Source organism: Populus euphratica, unplaced genomic scaffold, assembly GCF_000495115.2.
Source record: "Populus euphratica unplaced genomic scaffold, PopEup_1.0 scaffold813.1, whole genome shotgun sequence".
Lineage (NCBI taxonomy): Eukaryota > Viridiplantae > Streptophyta > Magnoliopsida > Malpighiales > Salicaceae > Populus > Populus euphratica.
In genome coordinates this window covers 49052-71265 of record NW_011500671.1, presented here as the reverse complement: position 1 = coordinate 71265, position 22214 = coordinate 49052, and the positions used below count along the sequence as shown (strand labels likewise).

General features: G+C 32.7%; 3 protein-coding genes and 1 long non-coding RNA gene across 5 annotated transcripts; 3 read left to right on the top strand and 1 right to left on the bottom strand.

The window, feature by feature from the left end:
* The first annotated feature begins 1287 nt into the window (after window positions 1-1287).
* LOC105115922 (cullin-4-like) lies at window positions 1288-12856 on the top strand. Of its 2 annotated transcripts, XM_011013006.1 has the most exons (17): window positions 1290-1700; window positions 2473-2588; window positions 2712-3058; window positions 3585-3765; window positions 3911-4033; window positions 4126-4413; window positions 7808-7933; window positions 8084-8185; window positions 8274-8327; window positions 10486-10592; window positions 10695-10755; window positions 10834-10965; window positions 11092-11229; window positions 11355-11435; window positions 11576-11656; window positions 11771-11851; window positions 12359-12856. In XM_011013006.1, exons 1-17 carry the CDS (start codon window positions 1406-1408, stop codon window positions 12470-12472), a joined length of 2427 nt encoding a protein of 808 aa, XP_011011308.1. In that variant the 5' UTR covers window positions 1290-1405; the 3' UTR covers window positions 12473-12856. The 2 variants fall into 2 exon arrangements, with proteins under 2 accessions (XP_011011309.1, XP_011011308.1); XM_011013007.1 differs by lacking the exons at window positions 11355-11435; window positions 11576-11656; window positions 11771-11851; window positions 12359-12856 and having other exon boundaries at window positions 1288-1700; window positions 10834-10933; window positions 11047-11199.
* Window positions 11997-12285, bottom strand: LOC105115923 (uncharacterized). The gene is made up of 2 exons (XR_840446.1): window positions 12232-12285; window positions 11997-12178 (listed from the first exon to the last, which is right to left on the bottom strand). It is a non-coding gene; the product is annotated as an uncharacterized LOC105115923 (long non-coding RNA).
* A 3419-nt stretch (window positions 12857-16275) lies between the features above and the next one.
* Window positions 16276-17383, top strand: LOC105115925 (uncharacterized). Its single transcript, XM_011013009.1, has 3 exons — window positions 16276-16296; window positions 16408-16910; window positions 17363-17383. Exons 2-3 carry the CDS (start codon window positions 16410-16412, stop codon window positions 17381-17383), a joined length of 522 nt encoding a protein of 173 aa, XP_011011311.1. The 5' UTR covers window positions 16276-16296; window positions 16408-16409.
* A 1928-nt stretch (window positions 17384-19311) lies between these two features.
* LOC105115924 (uncharacterized) lies at window positions 19312-21971 on the top strand (the record flags this gene model as incomplete). Its single annotated transcript, XM_011013008.1, has 7 exons — window positions 19312-19743; window positions 19838-19905; window positions 20568-20657; window positions 20737-20837; window positions 20934-20976; window positions 21638-21727; window positions 21822-21971. Coding segments are annotated over exons 1-7 (747 nt in total), but the record flags the coding sequence as incomplete, so codon positions are not given.
* Window positions 21972-22214: the final 243 nt, after the last annotated feature.

The following is a 22214-nucleotide window of genomic DNA, read 5'->3' as shown; positions in this document are numbered from 1 at the left end:
GCCATCTCTTTGTCCTTTTAATTTCAGTTCTTAAATTCATAAATCAATCCTTTCATTTATCTAATAGGCCTGCATTTAAAATGAATATTTACCACAAATTAAAGGTATCTTAGGTTATTAGATATATTATTATAAAACATGTTTTAGTTAAGGAGTTATTGATACTTCAAGTGCAAAATGATGATATAAAACCTTGATAAAAATACACTTTTAAGTATCAATCATTGCCATACATAATAAAGCAAATAACATAAATGTCTTATTTCCTAGTCTAAGCACTTCAAAGCTTTGAATACGACATCATCGTTGTAATAAAAAAGTTCTTGACAAAATGAATCCAATAACATCGAAATAGATCACTAACAATGACCAGAGTGGATCATACTCTCTATACACAAGTAAATGAAAAATTACAATGAGAAGACAAGAGAGAGATGTAAGAGAAGAAGAAAAAAAGAAAAATACCTTAAAGACACAAAAAGTTTTGATTACAACAATATTAATATTATTAAAAAAATCTTGATAAGATAAGTCTAACTATAATAAAAAAAATCATCATGGTAATAAGAGTAGGCCACACTAAAGGTGGCTCACTTGCATTTAGACTAAAAGTGTGGTCCATTATCATTGTCTTTGATGATCTTTCTTGAATTAGATTTTTTACATTCATAGCTTTTTAACGGTATCAACAGTATCATAATCGGAGTTTTAGTATGTTTATAATATTTTTTTTTCTTTATTTTTTTTTGTCCTCTCTCTTAACTACTCACTTGCTTTTTGGATAAAGAGTTTAATACACTCCGGTCACAATTAATTTTTATATATATATATATATATATATATATATATATATATTCATCTCTTCTCTCCTTTTATTATAATTTCAATTGGAACTTTAATGTATCTTTCATGTCTTTTTATTATAATTTGTAAATATTTTTTATTATATTAATGATATTATAATTGGAACTTTAATGTATCTTTCATGTCTTTTTATTATAATTTGTCACTTATTTTCAACAAAAAGAGTGATTTAATCAAGTAATTATTAACAATTTTTTTTTGATACTATTGTATTCATCTCATGATATTTCCAGTTCACTAAAGATGATTTTGTAATGTAGCTGTAACATGCCTTTAAAATTTATTTATTTATTCATTTTTTCTCTAACAATTCTTTGAAAAATATTGCGTTTTTCATCAACAATTACTTTATTTTCCAATCATGGTATATTTCAAACTTTACTTCTCGCTGTGTTATTTGGCCAATTGCTATTTTCTTCTGAAATCTTTATTTACCTTTTCCATCTTCCCGTCTTTTTTCTATCTTCCCTTCTTTCTTCTAGGGTGATAGTATACAAAACGATGCCCTCTTGATGAACACAGAGACCACTTTGTTTTGTTAATGTCTCTCCCCACCAAACGCTCAACCACAGCCACAGCCAGCACTTCTGCCTCAAATAATTTCCTTCCAATGAAGAAGGCCAAGTCCCAGGCCGCCTCCGCCTGTTCTCCTCTCGACCACAACAAAAACGGCCTCTATCACTCTGACGATGTCGTCTTCGATCCTTCTTCCATGTCTCTCGACGACGATCTCAAGCTCGTCGACTACCGCACTCCTCCCGCCGCTGCTAATTTATCTCGCAAAAAAGCCACCCCTCCACAACCCGCTAAAAAGCTCGTAATTAAGCTCGTCAAGGGTAACAACTGCTCAACTCGTTTGCATGATTTAAGGGTTTTGCTTATATTAACCACTAAATTAATGTGGATAACATGTTGGTCGTGGAGAGTAGAATTTGTTTGGATATTGGGATCTCGTTACTGCATAGCTTAATTTGGTTGTTTGATTTCATTTTAGGAGTGAGCTAAGCAATTGTAAACAGAAAACCCTATGTTTTCTTTCTATTTTGGATCTGGATAATTAATTGCAGTTCAATTAGCTTCTTTCGGAATTTGTTATTTATACAAATTGCTGCTGCTAAGGATTTGCACCATGGTTACATGAATTTTTTGTAACTTGGAATGATTCTATATTCTTTAAGGTTGGTTTCCTACATGTATACATGTTACGTCAAAAGCTTGGAAATATTAAGTATTGTTTTTTTCATTCGTTTATATGTCGGGGTAACATCACTTCTTTTTCTCGTTAACTAAGCTCTCCCTCTCAACACTTTTTCTTGAGCCCCCGCTCATCTAGCTCAATTGTACGAGCTCATTTTCGTGCATGAAAATAATTGTAGATTGAATGAATTTTAAGGAAATAATTTGTACACATTAATGCAATTGATGAATTGGCGTGTCATTCTTCTTTAATGAGCCTTTTTCCTTTTACTTCTGGTTTTTCTGTGATTATGAATGAATGGAGTTGGATTTAGTAGCATTATTGAAATCTAGATTCTGGAATTACAAATCGAAATAAAATTTGATGCCAGGTATGCTTCATCTTTAACTGATTTTATTATTTTCGTGAAGCTAAACCAACTCTGCCTACAAATTTTGAGGAGGACACATGGGCAAAGCTGCAGTCAGCTATTAAGGCTATATTCTTGAAACAACCAGCTCCTTGTGACTTGGAGAAGCTTTATCAAGTATGTACTCCTATGTTTCTTTCTCCTTGTATGATCTCTACCCTTGTTTCAACTCAATGTAGCAATTTGTCAATGCGAATGTGGTTTTTATTGGTTTTGGTATTCATCATCCTGTTTTTTTAGGCCGTCACTGATCTTTGTCTGCATAAGATGGGGGGGAATCTCTATCTGCGCATTGAAAAAGAGTGTGAAACACATATATCTGCAGCATTACAATCCTTAGTTGGTCAAAGCCCAGATTTGGTTGTCTTCTTAAAGCTTGTTGAGGAGTGTTGGCATGATCTCTGTGACCAGATGTTGATGATTCGTAGTATAGCCTTGTATCTGGACAGAACATATCTGAAACAAACTCCTAATGCACGTTCATTGTGGGACATGGGTTTGCAGCTTTTCCAAAAACATCTTTCTTTGTCTCCTGAAGTTGAGCACAAAACCGTCACCGGCCTCTTGCAAATGATTGAGAGGGAAAGGTACTTCGAAAAACTAAGATATTAGTCTTAACATATATATATGGTTTCTAGTTTTCTGTCAATAGGTTCAACATGTCTGGGAAACTTTAATATCCTGTATGTGTATGGGGTGCTTTCAATTTCTTTCAAAGCTAATTCTACAATTAACTGAGCTACTATAAAGAGTCAAGTTTGATGAACCATTGTCAACACGTGTCTGGAATGCAGACTCCTTGCAATCTGTAACGTAAAGATATGCTTTCATTCTCCAATTGGATTATCAAATATGGAGTGACAAAAAATGAATTGTCAAGATAAGTGAAAACTAATCTGTAAATCAAATTGAAAGTAAAACATCCACTCTCTTTCCCATAGATTGGAAAAAGGAAATTTGTTTTCTATTACATTATTGGAGTTCAATCATTGGAGTGGTCACAAATCTTGCAAATGAGAACTTTGTGACATTAGATTATTGGAGTGTTTTGAAGCATCATTATTTTTTTTTCTTCTTGGACACTTCATAGAGATCCTTTTCTTGTGATTGCAGATTAGGTGAAACAGTTAATAGGAAACCCCTTGGCCATCTTTTGAAGATGTTCACTTCACTAGGAATTTATGCAGAAAGTTTTGAAAGACCATTCCTTGAGCGCACATCTGAATTTTATGCTGCCGAAGGCATGACATACATGCAGCAATCAGATGTTCCGGATTACTTGAAGCATGTGGAGGTGCCTTTTGTTTCTCCTTTGATATTATTCGGGATTAAAGTAGTTATGAAAATCAATTTTAGTTTTAGCTACAGCTTTTATGTCATTTCTGTTACTTAATATTTGTTTACTGCTGGAAAATTTGGTTTGTCACATATTCCTGCAGTCGAGATTGAATGAAGAACAAGATCGATGCAAGATTTACCTTGATTCAAGCACTAAAAAGCCACTAATAGCAACTGCAGAAAGGCAGCTACTTGAACGCCATATATCTGCTATTCTTGATAAGGTGCAAATGCCCTTTAGTTATACATAGCCTCCTTCTAAAGAGCAATCTATTTGTGTTGCTTGAATAACTATTTGTCTCCATGATCTGTCCAGGGGTTCATGATGCTTATGAATGGACATCGGATTGAGGACCTTAAGAGGATCTACTCACTGTTCTTAAGGGTCAATGCCCTTGAATCATTAAGGCAGGCCCTTAGCATGTACATCCGAAGAACAGGGCAGGGCATTGTCATGGATGAAGAGAAAGACAAGGATATGGTTTCCTCCTTGTTAGAGTTTAAGGCTTGTCTTGATTTAATATGGGAAGAAAGCTTCTCCAAGAACGAAGGATTTTGCATCACCATAAAGGATGCATATGAGCATTTAATTAATCTTCGTCAGGTTAGTCTATCACTCTGTTGGTTTGATCTTAATTGGTTGCAGTACTAGATGCTACTATTAACATGTAAAAGTAAGCTTATCACCTGTTTGCTGCATGAGATTACTGCAAAATCTTATTAAAAATTAAAGATATCCTTAATAAAAGTAATTGAAAATTTCTAAAAGAAGAAAAAAATGAAATACTTTTTTGCATCCAATTTACAGTAGATTTCAGATAATCAAACCCCATGAAAAGTTGGGCTCAAATCTATACTAAGCTTTCACCATTGTCATGTTGGAAGAAAATGAAAGGACAAATAAAATAAAAGGTAAATGATGATGAATTAGGAAAGTAAGCAATAAACAAGTGAATGACAATGCATACCTTTTAGAAAGACTAAGTGGAGAAAAAAATATGAATGAAACTAGCCAGAAAATGGTAGGCGTGTTCATCATTTTGTTACATGCGGCCACTGATTATGCATTGAACTTTTTGGTTAAAAGCAATTATTAGATCTTAAAACGTTATGCAGGTAAGAGAGTTAAAATGAAAGCCATTGAACTTTTCCATGAATGTCCTAAGTCTTTTGCTTAAAACACTTGAAATGTAATAAAGACAGGCTTAAACATATTTGTTAAGAAATGTCACCAAGTTTCTTATCTCTTAGTTTGCAGATTTTCTGAAACTAAGACAAATCTTCTCTGGGCCTCAGACATATCTGAAGTATTTGAATGGTGGAATTTTCAATATATACATACCTATCTGAAGTATTTAATGGTAGAATTTGCAATAAAAATGGAAATATTATAGTGATCAGAGTTGTATTAAGTTTTCTTTAAATTTTATTGTGCAGTTATTTGCGCTTGCAGTGTCATTCACCAAAATGACACATCATGAATTGGCAGAATCAGACTAGTGTTCAATCAAAATTGATATTGGGATAATATGCTAGTCTTCTATCACATTAGTAATATGCCTCTACTTTCCAAAAATGTCCCCTGATATGATTTACACTAATATCTTTCTTGAGATATCATAGGGTGAGATTCTCCTAGTATTTTGATGTAGGAGGGGGAGTAGTCTGTTTGGTATTGCTCTCAGTTTCATTTAGCTGCTTTTGATTCTTAACACAGTGTTTGGTTAGGGTGCTTGTCTTGAAAAAAAGAAAAGCACTAGCCTCTTTGTATGGGCACCACTTTGTTTTTGGATCAAAGCAAGGTAACCCTTTGTTCAACCAAAAGCCAGGCAACTTACTGTTGGGTCTGTTGAGTAAAAATATTATACTTTTAATACTTAGCAGTTACCAAAAATTGCCTTTTTTGGTGTCACTTTCATGTCACACCTCAGCACACTAGCCACACAGCACAACTCATCAATACCAAACAGGCCCAAATGCTTATTTATTGGTTGAGAAATGTTGCACTAGCTTATTTATTGGTTGGCAAATGTTATTGATAGCACTAGGTAAGTTAACTACTAAGGGCTCTTGGAGCGGTGTATACTTGAACAAAGCAAGGCACATGCCTACAATACCTAATGTATGATAATTTATCTTTTCCTTTTTTCTTCTTGGTTTCTTGGGAAAAAAAAACATCACAAATCATTCTATCCTTTGCTTACAAAATATACCGAGTAACTGTACTATTTATAAGAAAGTCGCATTAAAAGTGTTATCTTTTTTTTATGTCAAACCACTGTAGATCATAAATTAAATCACATAAATTTTTAAATAACATCGCATGCCCTTGTAAAACTTGATATGAAAATGAAACAGGTGGCATCTTCACCCAGCCATGTGTTTTGTTTTTCAATCTTTTTCTGTGCTTCTTGAGCAACCTTTGGAATCCTAGTTGAAGGCGCCTCACCTAGGGTTTGAGAAGTGCTTTGGCCTCCTAGCTTTGTGTCCAGCACCAAAGTTGCACTTTTAACAACACTAGGGCTAGGTTTTGGGAAAATAGAGAATTTCTAGGTTTTTATCTTTATGAAGGGTTTTGGAATGTAGTGATCAGGTTGTGGAAAAGTTATGGCATAGAGACTAAATTGGCTCTTGCATGAAGTAAATATCTACCAGTGTCAAAAATTCCTTTGAAGATGATATGTATAATTAGGCAGTAATTTTATCAGTTTAGAGCAAGTTATAGTTGGCCACTTTGCCAAGTCTAGTAACTCATCGCATTGTTGTGCAAGTAGCAAGCCAAATTGTGCATGAGTCTTCTTACATGTATAATAGAAAATGTCCTTGTCTATTATGTGTTTCTACTGAGTGGTTGTTCCTTATGGAAAAGTACGATGCATTGCTCTTCAACTGGAAGTCCTTTCAACATTTCTCATTATGAATGAAAGAGCCAAAATTTTCTAGAAACTTTTCATGTACATTTTTTTAATCCTTTGGAAAGGCCTCCCCTGATGCATTGCTTCCTAATAGATGTTAGAGGATATGCATGGAGTATTATCTATCATTGAATTTGGATACACACTGAATATTTGGGTATAAAAAAGAAAAAGAAAGAAAGAAAAACTAAATCATTTGGAGTGCTTGGTCCTTGTTATTGCTATCCTCTTCCTGTTACTAGTGATGGAATTATTCTTTTCTTCTTGGAAGAAAAGGAGGTGGAGAGGAGGTTGAACTATCCATCTTCTTTACCGTGGGAAAATTGGTATTCAATGACACCTATGTTGTCTGCAACCACATAACAAGGCTAAGCAGCCGCTAAGTTAATGACCAACTGAAAAAATTCCCCTAGTATTAGATTGTAATGTTAAAACAATTTCACCGGATTTATGGAAATAGATATTTAGGCAATAATAGATCAGTTGTGGGATGGTCATTTGTACTCGTGATCATCACTGCTCTTTTCCTTTCTTGTTTTTCTTCTTCTTTGTTCCATTTCAATTCCTGGGATTTATCTGGCATATTATTAGATGTTTTGCATGTATGCATAAACACAAGCAATGAAATTTCATACAACTTGTATTCTTTCTGTGCAAGGATGTTGTACACTTTCATTATGCTCTTATGATGATTCATCATCTGAGATTGACATGATGAAATGTGGTGATTTCTTGTTGAAGATATAAATAACATAACCTCACACTCCACTCCAAAAGAAATGTATATTATTCTTGATAGTGCTGTCTATATTGTTCTTTTTTTAAAAAAAAGTGTGTTTCTGCTTACAGTTGATTTCATCATGGGAATGTGTATCCTTGAGGGTTCCTCTATTTATTGGCAACTTTTTTTTTGGCATATGCTTATTTATCTAATTGTTAATGTCAATCTCAGATGATGAAATTCCATAAATCGTTGTTTTTCAGAGTGCCATGAGTTTTTCATTACTCAGTTGTCAAAATTGATTCTATAGTGTTGTTTTCAACTTCCTACATAAATATCCATTTTTGTTCTCCATTTGATAGAACCATCCTGCTGAGCTGATAGCAAAATTTTTGGATGGGAAGCTTCGTGCTGGGAATAAGGGTACTTCTGAGGAGGAGTTGGAGGGTACACTTGAGAAAGTTTTGGTTTTATTCAGGTTTATTCAGGTAGTCTTGGTGTTAAAGAAAGTTTTTTTTTTTTTTCCTGCTAGCTCAACAGATTTTTCTTTACTATCATATTTCTGGTCTTTTGGGAATGTTAGACACAGCTATCTATTTTTTTTTATTTTTTTTTTTTTTATCTTTTTGTTTATGAAGGGTAAGGATGTGTTTGAAGCATTTTATAAGAAGGATCTTGCAAAAAGACTGCTGTTGGGAAAAAGTGCTTCTATTGATGCAGAGAAATCTATGATATCTAAGGTTAAGCATGGCAATTTTTACGAGTACATGTTTCACCAAGTAATTTTTTTCTATCAATCAAGTTAATATGTTTGCATTGTCATTGCAGCTGAAGATTGAATGTGGCAGCCAGTTTACAAACAAGCTTGAAGGAATGTTTAAGGTCTGAACTATTTATTTAAGTTCATTCTAGATTCTTGTTTGTTCTATTTTTCTCATTGAAACTTCTAAAGAGGATGGTAGTGATGTGAACTTTGCGATTACATGGTCACACAACCCACAACTAAGATTGAGATTTGATTTTGGAAAGCTGAAAGAGGTTTGATAGAATTGTAATACAATGGAAACTTGTCTTATAGTACTAGCATTATTGGAATGAAGTCGACTGATACCACAAAGTTAGTTAATTTTTGACAAGTCAGATTTAGTTCGTTCAATAACCAAAGAATACAAAAATCTTCTTCATATTAAAACTGAAAAGTTCAGAAGTATTATTCATTTAAAGTTTTTTCTTTCAAAATTTAGGCTTTACGTGTGTTTAAATAGTTTTGAGAAATTAATCCTAATGAATCTACTCTTGTGGGCTAAATTGACCCTCTTAAAAAACTGACCTAAAACTTTTACTAGTAAGCTCAAACCCTAATACAAACAAGTTTTGAATCTTAGCTGAAAACCAAAGTATTAATTAAGCTCAAACATAGAATAATGAAAACAACAAGTCTGAATAGTAGCTTGTGGATGCCGCATATAATAGAAAGAAAAATAAGAAAAAATATTTTAATTCACTAGCTTAAGTAACTTTTGGCCGAGATCCACCTTCCTAGATATTCTAGGATTGCATAGCCAATTTTTAAAGTCCTTTTGATGCTAGGAAATCTGATCTGGAAATCTGATCTGATTAGGAATTTAATTGAAGTTTTCTTTCCTTGTTGAACTAGGATTTCCTTCAGAACATGGAATACATTCTTAGAAATTCCTCTTTGAAGCCGCCCAATCAAATCTTTAGCATTAAATAATCTTTCCAAGTCTAGGATTCAATTCTGACAGCTTCCTTTTGTTTTCTTGCATGACTAGGAAACTTCCTCCTTTATTACTAAATATTCTCCTAAATAATAGGGATAATAATAAACGAATTTTCCTTTCAATTTTAGAAGAATATTTTGTTGATCCTTGTAAGAATCTCAATATCTTAATTAGCCCAAGCCAACTTCGGACCCCATGTGGCCTCAACCCATACTCATAATATAACCAAAATCAAACCTAGTTCAAGCTCCCAGTAAGCTTACTTTGCTGCCCAAATCAGACCTATACATGGGCTGACTTGATTTGACCGAATGAACCATTGAAGAGATTGGACTGATCCCATTATCATGCATAAACCAAGGCTAGCTAAAACTATCCCATTCCAAAAACCTATCATAGCTGAATGGAACACAAGCTAAATTCCATGAAAAAACTTAATTTTGGCTGAATGGCCTCCCCATCAAACTCAAGTACAAAATCAAAGGTCCTTCATGAGAAATCCATGGCTGAACCATATCAAGTAGTTTATTTTTAGCCAACATAATTTGTGAAGCTGTCATGCCTCCCAAGAATGCATTTATGATGGGACACTAACAAGAGTTGGTAATATGAACTGGTGGCTAAGATTAACATGGAGTGAACTTTATATCCCTCTCACTCGCTTTTAGTTTTGCCGCATTGCACTAGTAGTGTAAAATGTCAGCATATGTGCTACGTTTGCCTCTTCCACAAGCATATCCAATCCCTCTAACATATCATGCATGCAAACCTAAAAATGGAATTAATAGAAGACAAACAGTGAATGTTACCTTTAATTCTAAACAATGAGGTAGGTCATCTTGTGACTGTAACACACATTTCTTGACTGTTGCACGTGTATATAATTTTGTTGAAATGGTGCTTGATTGGACTTCATGAGAGTGCCACAGGGTCATGTTATTACTTCAAGGTAGTTGATACGAGTGTTAAGAGAGGTAAGGGTATGAACTTAAGAGTCAATTTAAATGTAATGTACTAGTATAATGAGAGCATTTGTTTTCCTAAGAAAAAGAATTTCTCTTGCAGTTTGATGGTGGTTTCATACATGGATATTAGTTTATTGAATTTGATTTGTTGGGGAGCAACTACTGCTTTGAATTTCTTATATAGCCCATTAGAAGTGCGTTCCATGCTATTGTGGGCTATTAAATCCTAATGTCTTCTCTTTTATTAATTTAGTAATGTCATGTGGGTTGGTTACCAATGATGAAAATGGCTGCATATTTACCACTTTCTTTTTCTTGGCATTACTTTTCCAGGATATTGAACTGTCAAAGGAGATAAATGAGTCCTTTAAACAATCATCTCAGGCCAGGACTAAACTTCCATCAGGAATTGAAATGAGTGTACATGTCTTAACTACTGGGTAGGTTTAGATCCTAATAGCCTGTATTTGATTTAAATTTTTATATATTTAGTCCCTTATTTCCAACAAAGTTTAATTTATGTTTGGTTGGTTGCTCTGCAGGTACTGGCCCACATATCCACCCATGGATGTTAGGCTTCCTCATGAGCTGAACGTTTATCAGGTATTGCACAAGATACTGATTTTTTTCTATCCATTTCCACCTACTAAAATATTGAATAAACAATTGCCTTATGTGTAGGATATATTCAAAGAATTCTACTTAAGCAAGTATAGTGGAAGACGCTTAATGTGGCAAAATTCATTGGGTCATTGTGTGTTGAAAGCTGAGTTTCCGAAAGGTAAAAAGGAGCTGGCAGTTTCTCTATTTCAGGTCAGTCTTGTTTAGTTTTCAATGCATTGCACTTTTGATGTCTCTTACTGTCATTTGTTTTTATTGATGCAACCTGCACAGGTGGATTTGTTCTAATAGCTTACCATCCTGTCCCTTATATTCCAGACTGTTGTTCTGATGCTGTTTAATGATGCCCAAAAGCTTGGTTTTCAAGATATCAAAGACTCTACTGGCATAGAAGACAAGGAACTTAGAAGGACTTTGCAGTCTCTGGCGTGTGGAAAAGTTCGTGTCCTGCAGAAGGTAGGTGATGATTATGTGCATCATGATTTTTGTGTGTTTGAGTTCTTACGAATGCTTATAAAATTGTTAAATGTTGGGTTTTCCTTATCTCTTCCCCTTATTATTATAGAATTTATGGTTTACAGTTGCCCAAAGGGAGGGATGTGGAGGATGATGATTCCTTTGTGTTCAATGAAGGATTTGCTGCTCCACTCTATCGAATAAAGGTATGTCTGTTTCATACCTATCTATAGTAATAATATCATGTTGTCTGAATTGCATGAGCATGGCTAATGCCAAGTCAAGTGCTGTGCTTTTCCTTAGCTGGATTTTGGATGTTTAAGCTAAGAGTTGTTTGGGGATGCAGGTAAATGCCATCCAGATGAAGGAAACCGTAGAGGAGAACACAAGCACCACTGAGAGAGTATTTCAGGATCGTCAATACCAGGTTAACCTTCACTCAAGTTCCATTTTTATTATAACAGTTTCTTGTGATGGACATTTAACAAAGTTGTGAACTTTGTGCTTTTAATGTTTGTAATAATTACTTAATATATTCCAGGTTGATGCCGCGATTGTCCGGATAATGAAGACAAGGAAGGTTCTAAGTCACACACTTCTTATAACTGAACTATTCCAGCAGGTAAATTTCCTTCTTTTTTTTTGTTATTGTTGTCATTGTTGTTGTAGTCTTGAGTAGGGATAATGAAGCAAGGAAGTGCTAGGATGTAAGTTATAAACATATCTTCTCTTTTCTCTCTCTCTCTGTTTTTTTTTTTTGGTTGAGGTGGGGGGCGTGGTGACCTTTGACCACCCTCTAGATTCATCACTGGTCTTAAGCATTGGCATAAGATGTGACCCCTGACCACCCTTAGGATCTAAAGTCTCAGGTTACTATCACATGACACCAACGTATGGTAGAGTTGGGTGCCGGTGATCTCATTTTAACTTTATAAAACATCACCAGAATGTACCATGATTAGTCGGTGATCTCATTTTAACTTTATAAAGCATCACCAGAATGTACCATGATTAGTCAGTTTGATAGATGAACTGGGTGAGAAAAATGGGTTGCCCCATTCTGAAACTCCCATGCAGTGAATGGATGGATATTAATATTGATGAAAAAAAAATTGTATGTTGTGAACAGCTGAAGTTTCCTATAAAGCCAGCTGATTTGAAGAAAAGGATAGAAAGCCTTATCGACAGGGATTACCTTGAGCGAGACAAGAGCAATCCTCAGATATACAATTACTTGGCCTAACACACTCTCACACCAATTGTGGCCTTGTAAATGGCACAGGAAACTTCTGTTCTATCCGAGGGGCAGATGTTCAATCCTGGTCAGATTAATGTACAGTATGTTTATTTTTGCTGAAATCAATACTGTAATTGTAAAGCGTATTCTGCCTCCTCTTTTGACACTTCCCTGCTGCTATTTGATCGTTGAGTCACCTGAGACAAGGGCCGAAATTGATTCACAAAAAAAAAAAAAAAAAAAAAGGAAGGAAAATAAGCTCCGCCAGTGGGTTATAGAAGTTTGGAGAGGTAAGCAGGCAGACTGGCATTTTCACCAGCCACGAGAATTGGAGCATTCACACCTCAAAATGCACGATTAATGTTCAAATAGAGGTTAGTTTTATTCTTATTTTACGGCCGATTTAACAGCTCCTGTGTCATTTGAACGCTCGGTTCTCATGCTGCCCTTTGTTTTGTTTTTTGGTGCCTTTTGTTTTATCATCTTACATCAATCCAGTCCGGCTAGTACGACTCCATTATCAGTATAGTCCCCAAACCTTGTAGCACCATCAATTTTGTCCTAAACTTAGTTGATATCAGATTGTCATCCATCCACCGGTAACAAGTAACCTATTTTTTTCCCATTTGCTTATGATCTCTCTGTTTTCGTTGTTTCCTGCCAAAGAGACTGCAAAGTAGGTTTCAGTTAAGTCATAATTCACAACTGCTGTAGTGCCAAAATAAGAACATTGTGTGAGCTAAAGCTGCAAGTTAGGGCTTGGGGAGAATAACAAGAATTAATGAGTGAAAATAATGTTTGGATTTAAATGGAATGTTTTTGATAAATGGATGGTAGGGTCATGTTATTATGTTCGAGATAAAATCGACAAGATTCAGATAAAAGTAAGAGGTTTGGAGCTCTGACTGTTAGTGACTTCTGAAGTTGAACCTACACAAGATAATTCTGTTGTTTTTGTCCTGGTTAATGTGAAATTGACGTTAAATTTCTTATGGAATGGCGCTAAGTAAAAGGAAAGGAGGGTTTAATAGTTAAATGCCAAATATTATTAAGGTTGTGCGGAAGTCATGTTCTCTAATTATGTTATGAAGTCGATCATGAATCACGTGCAGAAGTCATGCCAAGTGCCCTACACTCGTATACTATCAAAGCTCTCACATCAGTCAATCAGATGTTTCGATTGCGCTTGTCACTGCAGCCATTGATTTTCACTCCTCCTGTCCCCACCCGATATTCAAAGCTTCCTGCCGGAGAGAAAGGTCCGTTGCCGGAGAGACAGCCCTTGTCTTAGTGGTCCAGCCCAGTCAGCTATATGGGTTCGTCGACCACTACTTTCAGAGACTAATTGCAAAATAAACTTCCGCTTTTGCACCAACGGAACAATCAGCTAGTCCCCTCTTTCCACCCGCGCCATACTGCGGGTAGTATTTTAAATAAATTTTTAATCGCAACAGAAAAGAAATAATGTTATGGATTTTTTATATATATATTATGATTATTTTAATTGAAAAATAAAAAGATAATATTTATATTTTATAAAATAAATTAACAAAATATGTGAAATGATATATATATATAAAGAGTTTGAAACTAATTAAAATACTAGTAGTCTAGGATTACAGTAAATTATTTTTTCTCTTTATCCTTCAATGTTTAAAGCTTTACTTGAAAGGCAGGATAATCTTACACACGATCAACTTGTTAATCTTTATTTGTTTGAGCAACACTATCTTTTTATTATAACATTACAATTACTATATTGCCCTTTGAGAGTAAGCAATTATAATCTTTGGTCCATAACCGTATGATAATTTTAGTTTTATCATGAACAATTGAATCACGCATCTATCTTTATTATGCAAATTTGTTGTTAGCCTTGACTTTAAGAACTTAATTCTCATTTTCGAATAGCTTTTTTTTTTGTTATTGTTATTTAGTTACAAAGGGCATTTTTGTTTTTTTTATATATATATATATATAATTTTATGAGCAATTGAGTTACTCCATTACCTTTATCATTTTATATATATATATATATTATTGTTGATGATGTTTAGTCATTAGATCATTTTTTATTTTGTGCACGTGAAAAGGATTGTTAAAGTATACTTGGCATGTTTCATCAAGTAGTTGCTTTGTTGTCTTTGGGTGGCATATACAGCTCATAACAATGATTGAAATTAAGCTTCTTGTTCTTCTTAGGTGTCACATGTCTAATAGTGCAGTATGGTTTGATACTAGTTGACTTTTTTTTTTTTATCGGATTGCATGTTGACCATGAAAAAAAACTTATATTAGCCCTTCAATTTCTTTTGATTCAGTCCTTGTTTTTTTTTTAATTGGTTTATTTACAATGTTTATTTTTGATTTCATCCTTGTTATTTGATTTTGTTAGTTTTTTTTAAATCAAATTTAGTCTTTATTTTTTTAATTGTTTTTTTCAATCATTTTATGAAAGGAAAAAAAGACTAGTTCCCTGTTTTTACTTTGAAAAAATTAATTAAGTTATTTTAATAAATAAATAAAATATAAAACCAGCATAGAAATCTATTAAATTTCTTTAAATACATAAAAAGAATGTATTCTTAAGTTTAAGTAAAGGGTGATATGAAAATTATCTAAAACGCTGCCTTGAGTTAAATAAATAAAACTAATTTCTCCGTTTTTTTATAGACACACATTGAATACACAAGCATGATTAAACCTTTCAGCTCTTGATCAGCTTCATTTCTTTCTTTATGTTAATGCATAAGTAATGTAATGCTATAAAACTATTCTCACAAAGTATTATAGCTTTTTCTTATATTTTTTTTTGTTTTTTGTTTACATGTGTTTTTTTTCCAAATTTATCTTGTTCTTATATATATATATATATATATATTAAATTATCTTTATTTTTTTTTTAATATTGAATTAGTTGAGAATTTAGTTTTGTAATTTTATTCTTTAAGATTTTATGGATTGCTATATTGTTTTCCTACATGATTTTTTTTTATGAATTTGTTTCTTTTTTTTGTTGATTTTTTTTTATATTAAGTTAGTTAAGAATTTTGCTTTGTATTTTTTTAAAAAAAATATCGTGGATTGTTATAATGTTTCCTCACATGATTTTTGTTTTGTTAAAGTTTTTTTCCATATTTTTTTAAATTATATTTATTAATTTTTTTAATATTGAGTTGATTAAAAATTTAACTTTAATTTTCCCCACATGTTTTATTTCTCATTTTTTTCTTTTTTTATGTTTTTTTTAATTTTATTTTTTAATATTTAGTTAGTTGAGCATTTATTTGTGTAGTTAAAAAAAATAAAATTATGGATTGCTATAGTATTTCTCCACATAATTTTTTTTTTGTTGTGATTTTTTTTCCAGAATTGTCTTTGTTAATTTTTTTTTTCATATTAAGCTAGTTGAGAATTTAACTTTGTAGTTTTTTTAAAAAAAATATTATGAATTGCTACAGTATTTTTTGTTGAGAATTTAACTTTGTAGTTTTTTTTAAAAAAATATTATGAATTGCTACAATATTTTTCCATATAATTTGTTTTTTTTTGTAATTTTTTACAAAACTATCTTTATCAATTTTATTATTTTTAATATTAAGTTGGTTGAAAATTATAATTGTAAATTTTCTCATGAGAACCTATAGATTGTTACAGTATATCTCTTAATAGTTTTTTTTTGTTTTGTTTTTGTATGATTTTTTTAAATTATCTTTGTTAATTTTAGTTTTTTAATATTAAATTGATTAAAAATTTAGCATTATAGTTTTTCTTGAAAATATTGTGAATTACAATTATTTTTCCCTATATAATTTTTTTTTATATATAATTTTTTTTATAAATTCATAACAAGATGCAAGAGGGAGATTACATATACTAAACATGAAAACACGTGTGTGTATTATCAGCAACATTAATTACATAAACACAGAAACAATTATATATGGACGAGTCATGGCGAATGCGCATGGGAGTGCCAATGCCAAGCGTCCCAAGACGCCGATCCATGGAGGATATTGCAACCACAAGACATTTCATGGAAGCCAGATTAGACCCAGACGATTTCGCAGACGTTTTCGGTGGGCCTCCAAGGAGTGTTCTTTCTCGCAAATTCTCTGCTGACTCCACCAGATCTTCTTCTTCTCCTTACGAACAGATTTCCCTGCCACCTACGGAGTTTGTGTCTACGGGGAAAACCAATGGAGGGTGCAGCTTGCCGGCATTCAGGATTCCGGACAGGGTAGAAGGGCTCTATAATGATGTGTTCGGGTTATCGGAGGAGGGCAGATGGTCAAGAGAAAACTCCAAGTCCAAATGGAACTCTTCGTCGGTACTTAGTTCGAAGGAGCTCAATCCTCTACGGCGGCCGGTGACTGGAGATGACGTTGCCTTGTCTTCTTCTGCTTCAAAGCTCAGGTACCTACTTTTAACTATTTTCTTTATGGTTCGTCGGTTTGAAAATAATATAATTCCCTTTTTAACGTTATTTACTTTTCACAATCGTGTAATTTCGGGGTAAAGTAAGGAATAAAAAGGAAGAAGAAAGAAGCAAGATTGTTATGGAATTTTAGAGAAAGCGAATGATAATCATTTAAACTCATAAACAAATTTTACATTCCTCAATTTCCTTCAACTCACACTTAACATTATCAAATAATTTAATTTAGTGTTCTATCGTTACCCTTTGATTTTATTTTTTTTATCCATATTTTTACACCAAGAAATTCATGTACCCCTACTAGGTTTCTACTCAATATTTAAAAATAAATGAAATATACGCAATTTTTACTATTAATATGATTTGTTTTTCTATTTTTTTTTTCTTTCTGAGAAACACCTTTTTTCTTGCTTAATTATCATTGAAATTGTTAATACTCATTGATTCTTGCACTGCAGAAGTTACAGAATAGTGTATAGAAATTTATGCTAATATTTGAAAATATCTCTTTGTCTCGCATAAACTGAAAGACCAACGAAGGCAACGAGTGCAGGATACAAAATGTTTCTTTGCATTGTATTAGTTTTTTTTTTTAAAAAAATATTTTTAATTTTTTTTAAAATATTAAAATATTAAATAAATCCTAACATGAAAAAATTATATGTTCATGCAACAAACTTGATTGAAAAAAAGTTATAAAACAACACAACAACCAAATAAAATACTTATATTGCAAATATATACAATAAAAATTAACATTTTAAAATTGAATTCAAGTAAAAATTAGATAATTTTACTTATTTGTTGTAGGTAATTCTCAATAAAATTTAAATAAAAATAAAAATACTAATTGACTAAGTATTAGGGGCTGCTGAATTTATGGTAAGATGTTGATTTATAATAAAATAGAAGGAAATTGAGAAAAAAAAAAAGAAAAAATGAAGTAGGGGGAGAGGGGGGTCATTGGCCAATAAATTAAATATCACCAACAGTATTACAGTATTATAGAAGGAATTCATTAATAGGTTAATTTTATTGGTAATTTTATTTATCTTAATAATATATTATTATATTTTTTATATTTGTTTTATTCATAATTCTAATCAGTATACATCAAGAGAATATATTTATTAGTATTTGCCAATTGATGTAACAAGAGACTATTCTATCAATATAATTCACCACAATTTACCATTAAATTTTTTTTATTGATATTTCTATTTGTATTTATTAATTTTATTGTAGTATTTTTTACCTGAAAAAATATTAAATTAATTTTTAAGTATTTTTAATATTATTTTGATGTATTAATGTTAAAAATAAAAATAAAAATAAATTATAAAAAAATAAATTATTTTAATAAATTTTTAATTTTTTTTTTAAAAACATCTGTATTACCAAACAAACAGTAACGTGATCGCTCACAATTTATCATTGCAAACATGCATATATTGTAGTGTATTGTTTGTTTGTTGCGTTTCCTCCAAATGATTGGTTTAGGTGGTTATTCAATTTGAAGTATCAATTTTAGTTTCGTTACTAGTTTTTTTTATTTATTTGTTATAAAGTGGCATATCCCCGTCTAATTAATCTAAATCATAAAGGTATCGTAACTTTAGTTTTAATAGAAGATCAGTTTAGATACGTGAGAGTTGAGTAAAAAAGACACAATATTTCCTATAATACATATATTTAATAATATTAAGTGAGAGTTTTATAATTAGCTATCTAACTTTATTTATTTAACGTTGTGATTAGATTATTTATCTAACTTTATCTATAAGAAATAATTTTATTTTTTAGTTGGAGAATAGAATGATCATCTAAGGGTATGATTATCGTGTATATATATATATATATATATATATATATAGACTAATTCTAATATTGAGTAAAAGTAATATAATTAGGTGTTTTCATATGAAAAAAATTATTATGTTTCTTGATTAACAAATTTTATTCTAGGCTTCTTGGTAGATAAACATTATCTGGATTTCGTAAATTAAAAAAAAAAAAGTTTCTTTGAGGGTTTTTAATTTATCAATATTTATCCATAAATAAAAGTGCAACCGCGTGGAAGTAAAGAATTATGCCATCCTTTTTTTAGAAAATCCTTCACGTCAATATTTTTTTTTTCCAGTTTCCTTGTGGTGTCCCAATCCTATTCAGATATGCCTGAAGGAGACCATGTTGAAACTTTTCTTTTTCTTATTTGCAGTTGTTGCGTGAGAAATATACAAGCACACTATATACACTCTGTTTTGCATCTAGAAAATGAAGAATGCTAATATTTTCTTCTCATCTATGGAGGCCAATCAATGTGCCTTACAGATGGAACTCAAACACGATGAGACCTGAAGAACAACCATCTGCGAGGCAATGAGATATGCCATCTTTTTCATGCAATCATACTGACACATATTACCTGGAAAAATGAATACATTAATGAGAATCTCAGAGACTCCTCCTGTTTTAAAGTTTCACGGCAGGGCTCATCCTCAGAAACAACTAGTGATCTTGAACCCCATTCATACCGATGCCTCAGAGTTTCTTTGGATGATTTAGAACTCAACTCCCGTCTCTTCACCATGTCATGAACCAGAGGCGGAAAAAGCTGGTGTACAGTGTCATACAATGCTAGAAGAAGAAATGGAACGGGATGAAGATGAAGTAATGAGTTCTTACGTTATCGAGAACAATTCTAATCAGCAAGAGGGAACTGGCGAAGCAGTTTCTATTGATGAAGCAATTGCATGGGCTAAGGAGAAATCCCAGTCACTATCTTTTGGCAGACAGCATAAAAATGTTTTGATAGACCACCACTCAGATGAACTGCAAGGTGAAGAAATATCTTGATGTCTTCTCTTAGATTTGATTGAGAATTCGTTATTATAATTTACACGTTCTTTCTCTTTGTCATCGAAATCATGCAGAAAGGCCTAATATGCATGATTTTGTTGGGCATCTAATGGATGGACATGGAACAAGGCAATTGACTAAGGTAAACCACTTCAGTCCCCCCCAAAGCATTAACAAATGGATTGTGATAGAATGATGAAATATTTGTATAGTTCTTAGAACAGTATATCGATCACTGCCGTCTAGCAACAGACTAGTCAGCTTTGGTATGTGCTGGATGCTGTATTGTCAAAATTAAAGACATTTAGCATCGATGGCATTGTAGCTAGATCGTAGGTATATCATTAAACCTTCCAAGGTATTGTAGAACCAAGTTCCCCAATGTTGTTCGTCTCATAGTTTTGAACTTACAGATTTCACATTCTAAGGATACCCTATTTTAACAATGAATCGAGAGGGACACTACTACTTTTGAATAATTCATTTGTGTTATTTTCCGAATATGAATATTGTTCTGATGAGGAGAGAAATAAAAATTTTAGAGTGGGAATAGGTGTAATTCAGTGGTATATTTCCCCTTTTACTTTGCAGGAAGAAGAACCATATAAATCCAGAAGAGAGGAAGTAGAACAATCAGAAAATGATTTAAGCTCCTGAACTAACAATGTCTAGTATTGTCAACAATAAACATTTACTTGAAAGAGTATATTAACATCCCAGAAGTGCAAAATTAACTCATTTGGAAATTAGTTATGAGATTTTTTATGGATGCTTCTTTTCTTTTTCTATTATATAAATACACAGATGGAGATCGAGCTATTGGATGAAGACATCAGGTTGTGGTCAGCTGGAAGGGAAACTAATATCCGTCTGCTGCTATCAACACTACATCCCGTAATAGACATATTCTCTAATTTAGCTGTTACGCACTTCATATATATATTACAATGTTTTGATTAATGAATTAATGCAGATTCTGGCCAGACAGTGGTTGGTATGCAATCCCACTAACAAGCCTTGTCGAAAAGCTCACAAGTCAAAAAAGTTTATCAGAAAGCATACTTGCTTGTGGACGTAGCCCAAATTGGGTGAACCACGTAAATTCTTGTGTGTCTCATTTCTCATTTTATCCTATTCCTTACCTTTTGTCTTGTCGGGTTTGCATGCCAGCGTTCTAACAATGGATGGACATGGAACAAGGCAATTGACTAAGGTAAACCACTTCAGCCCCCCCGAAGCATTAACAAATGGATTGTGATAGAATGATGAAATATTTGTATAGTTCTTAGAACAGTATATCGATCACTGCCGTCTAGCAACAGACTAGTCAGCTTTGGTATGTGCTGGATGCTGTATTGTCAAAATTAAAGACATTTAGCATCGATGGCATTGTAGCTAGATCGTAGGTATATCATTAAACCTTCCAAGGTATTGTAGAACCAAGTTCCCCAATGTTGTTCGTCTCATAGTTTTGAACTTACAGATTTCACATTCTAAGGATACCCTATTTTAACAATGAATCGAGAGGGACACTACTACTTTTGAATAATTCATTTGTGTTATTTTCCGAATATGAATATTGTTCTGATGAGGAGAGAAATAAAAATTTTAGAGTGGGAATAGGTGTAATTCAGTGGTATATTTCCCCTTTTACTTTGCAGGAAGAAGAACCATATAAATCCAGAAGAGAGGAAGTAGAACAATCAGAAAATGATTTAAGCTCCTGAACTAACAATGTCTAGTATTGTCAACAATAAACATTTACTTGAAAGAGTATATTAACATCCCAGAAGTGCAAAATTAACTCATTTGGAAATTAGTTATGAGATTTTTTATGGATGCTTCTTTTCTTTTTCTATTATATAAATACACAGATGGAGATCGAGCTATTGGATGAAGACATCAGGTTGTGGTCAGCTGGAAGGGAAACTAATATCCGTCTGCTGCTATCAACACTACATCCCGTAATAGACATATTCTCTAATTTAGCTGTTACGCACTTCATATATATATTACAATGTTTTGATTAATGAATTAATGCAGATTCTGGCCAGACAGTGGTTGGTATGCAATCCCACTAACAAGCCTTGTCGAAAAGCTCACAAGTCAAAAAAGTTTATCAGAAAGCAAGGCTATGTTTCCACCCTGACAAGTTACAACAAATACAAGCGTAAATATGTTGCAGAGAAGACCTTTTCCATCCTGCTGGTAAGTTTTTGACCTGGCTGGAACAAAGACCAGAACAGGATACAGCGACAAAAAGTTTTTAAGACAATGGACTAGTTTATATATGTTGTTATTTCATGAATACTAGTTTCAAGAACACCGAAAATCTGAATCTTATTCTTGTTTCTGAATGTGGTTACAAGATGAATGGGCTGCTTTCGTTTCCCGAGAGTTTTTGTTTAACTAGAGACGATTCAGGATCCATTTTATACTCATTTGGAAACC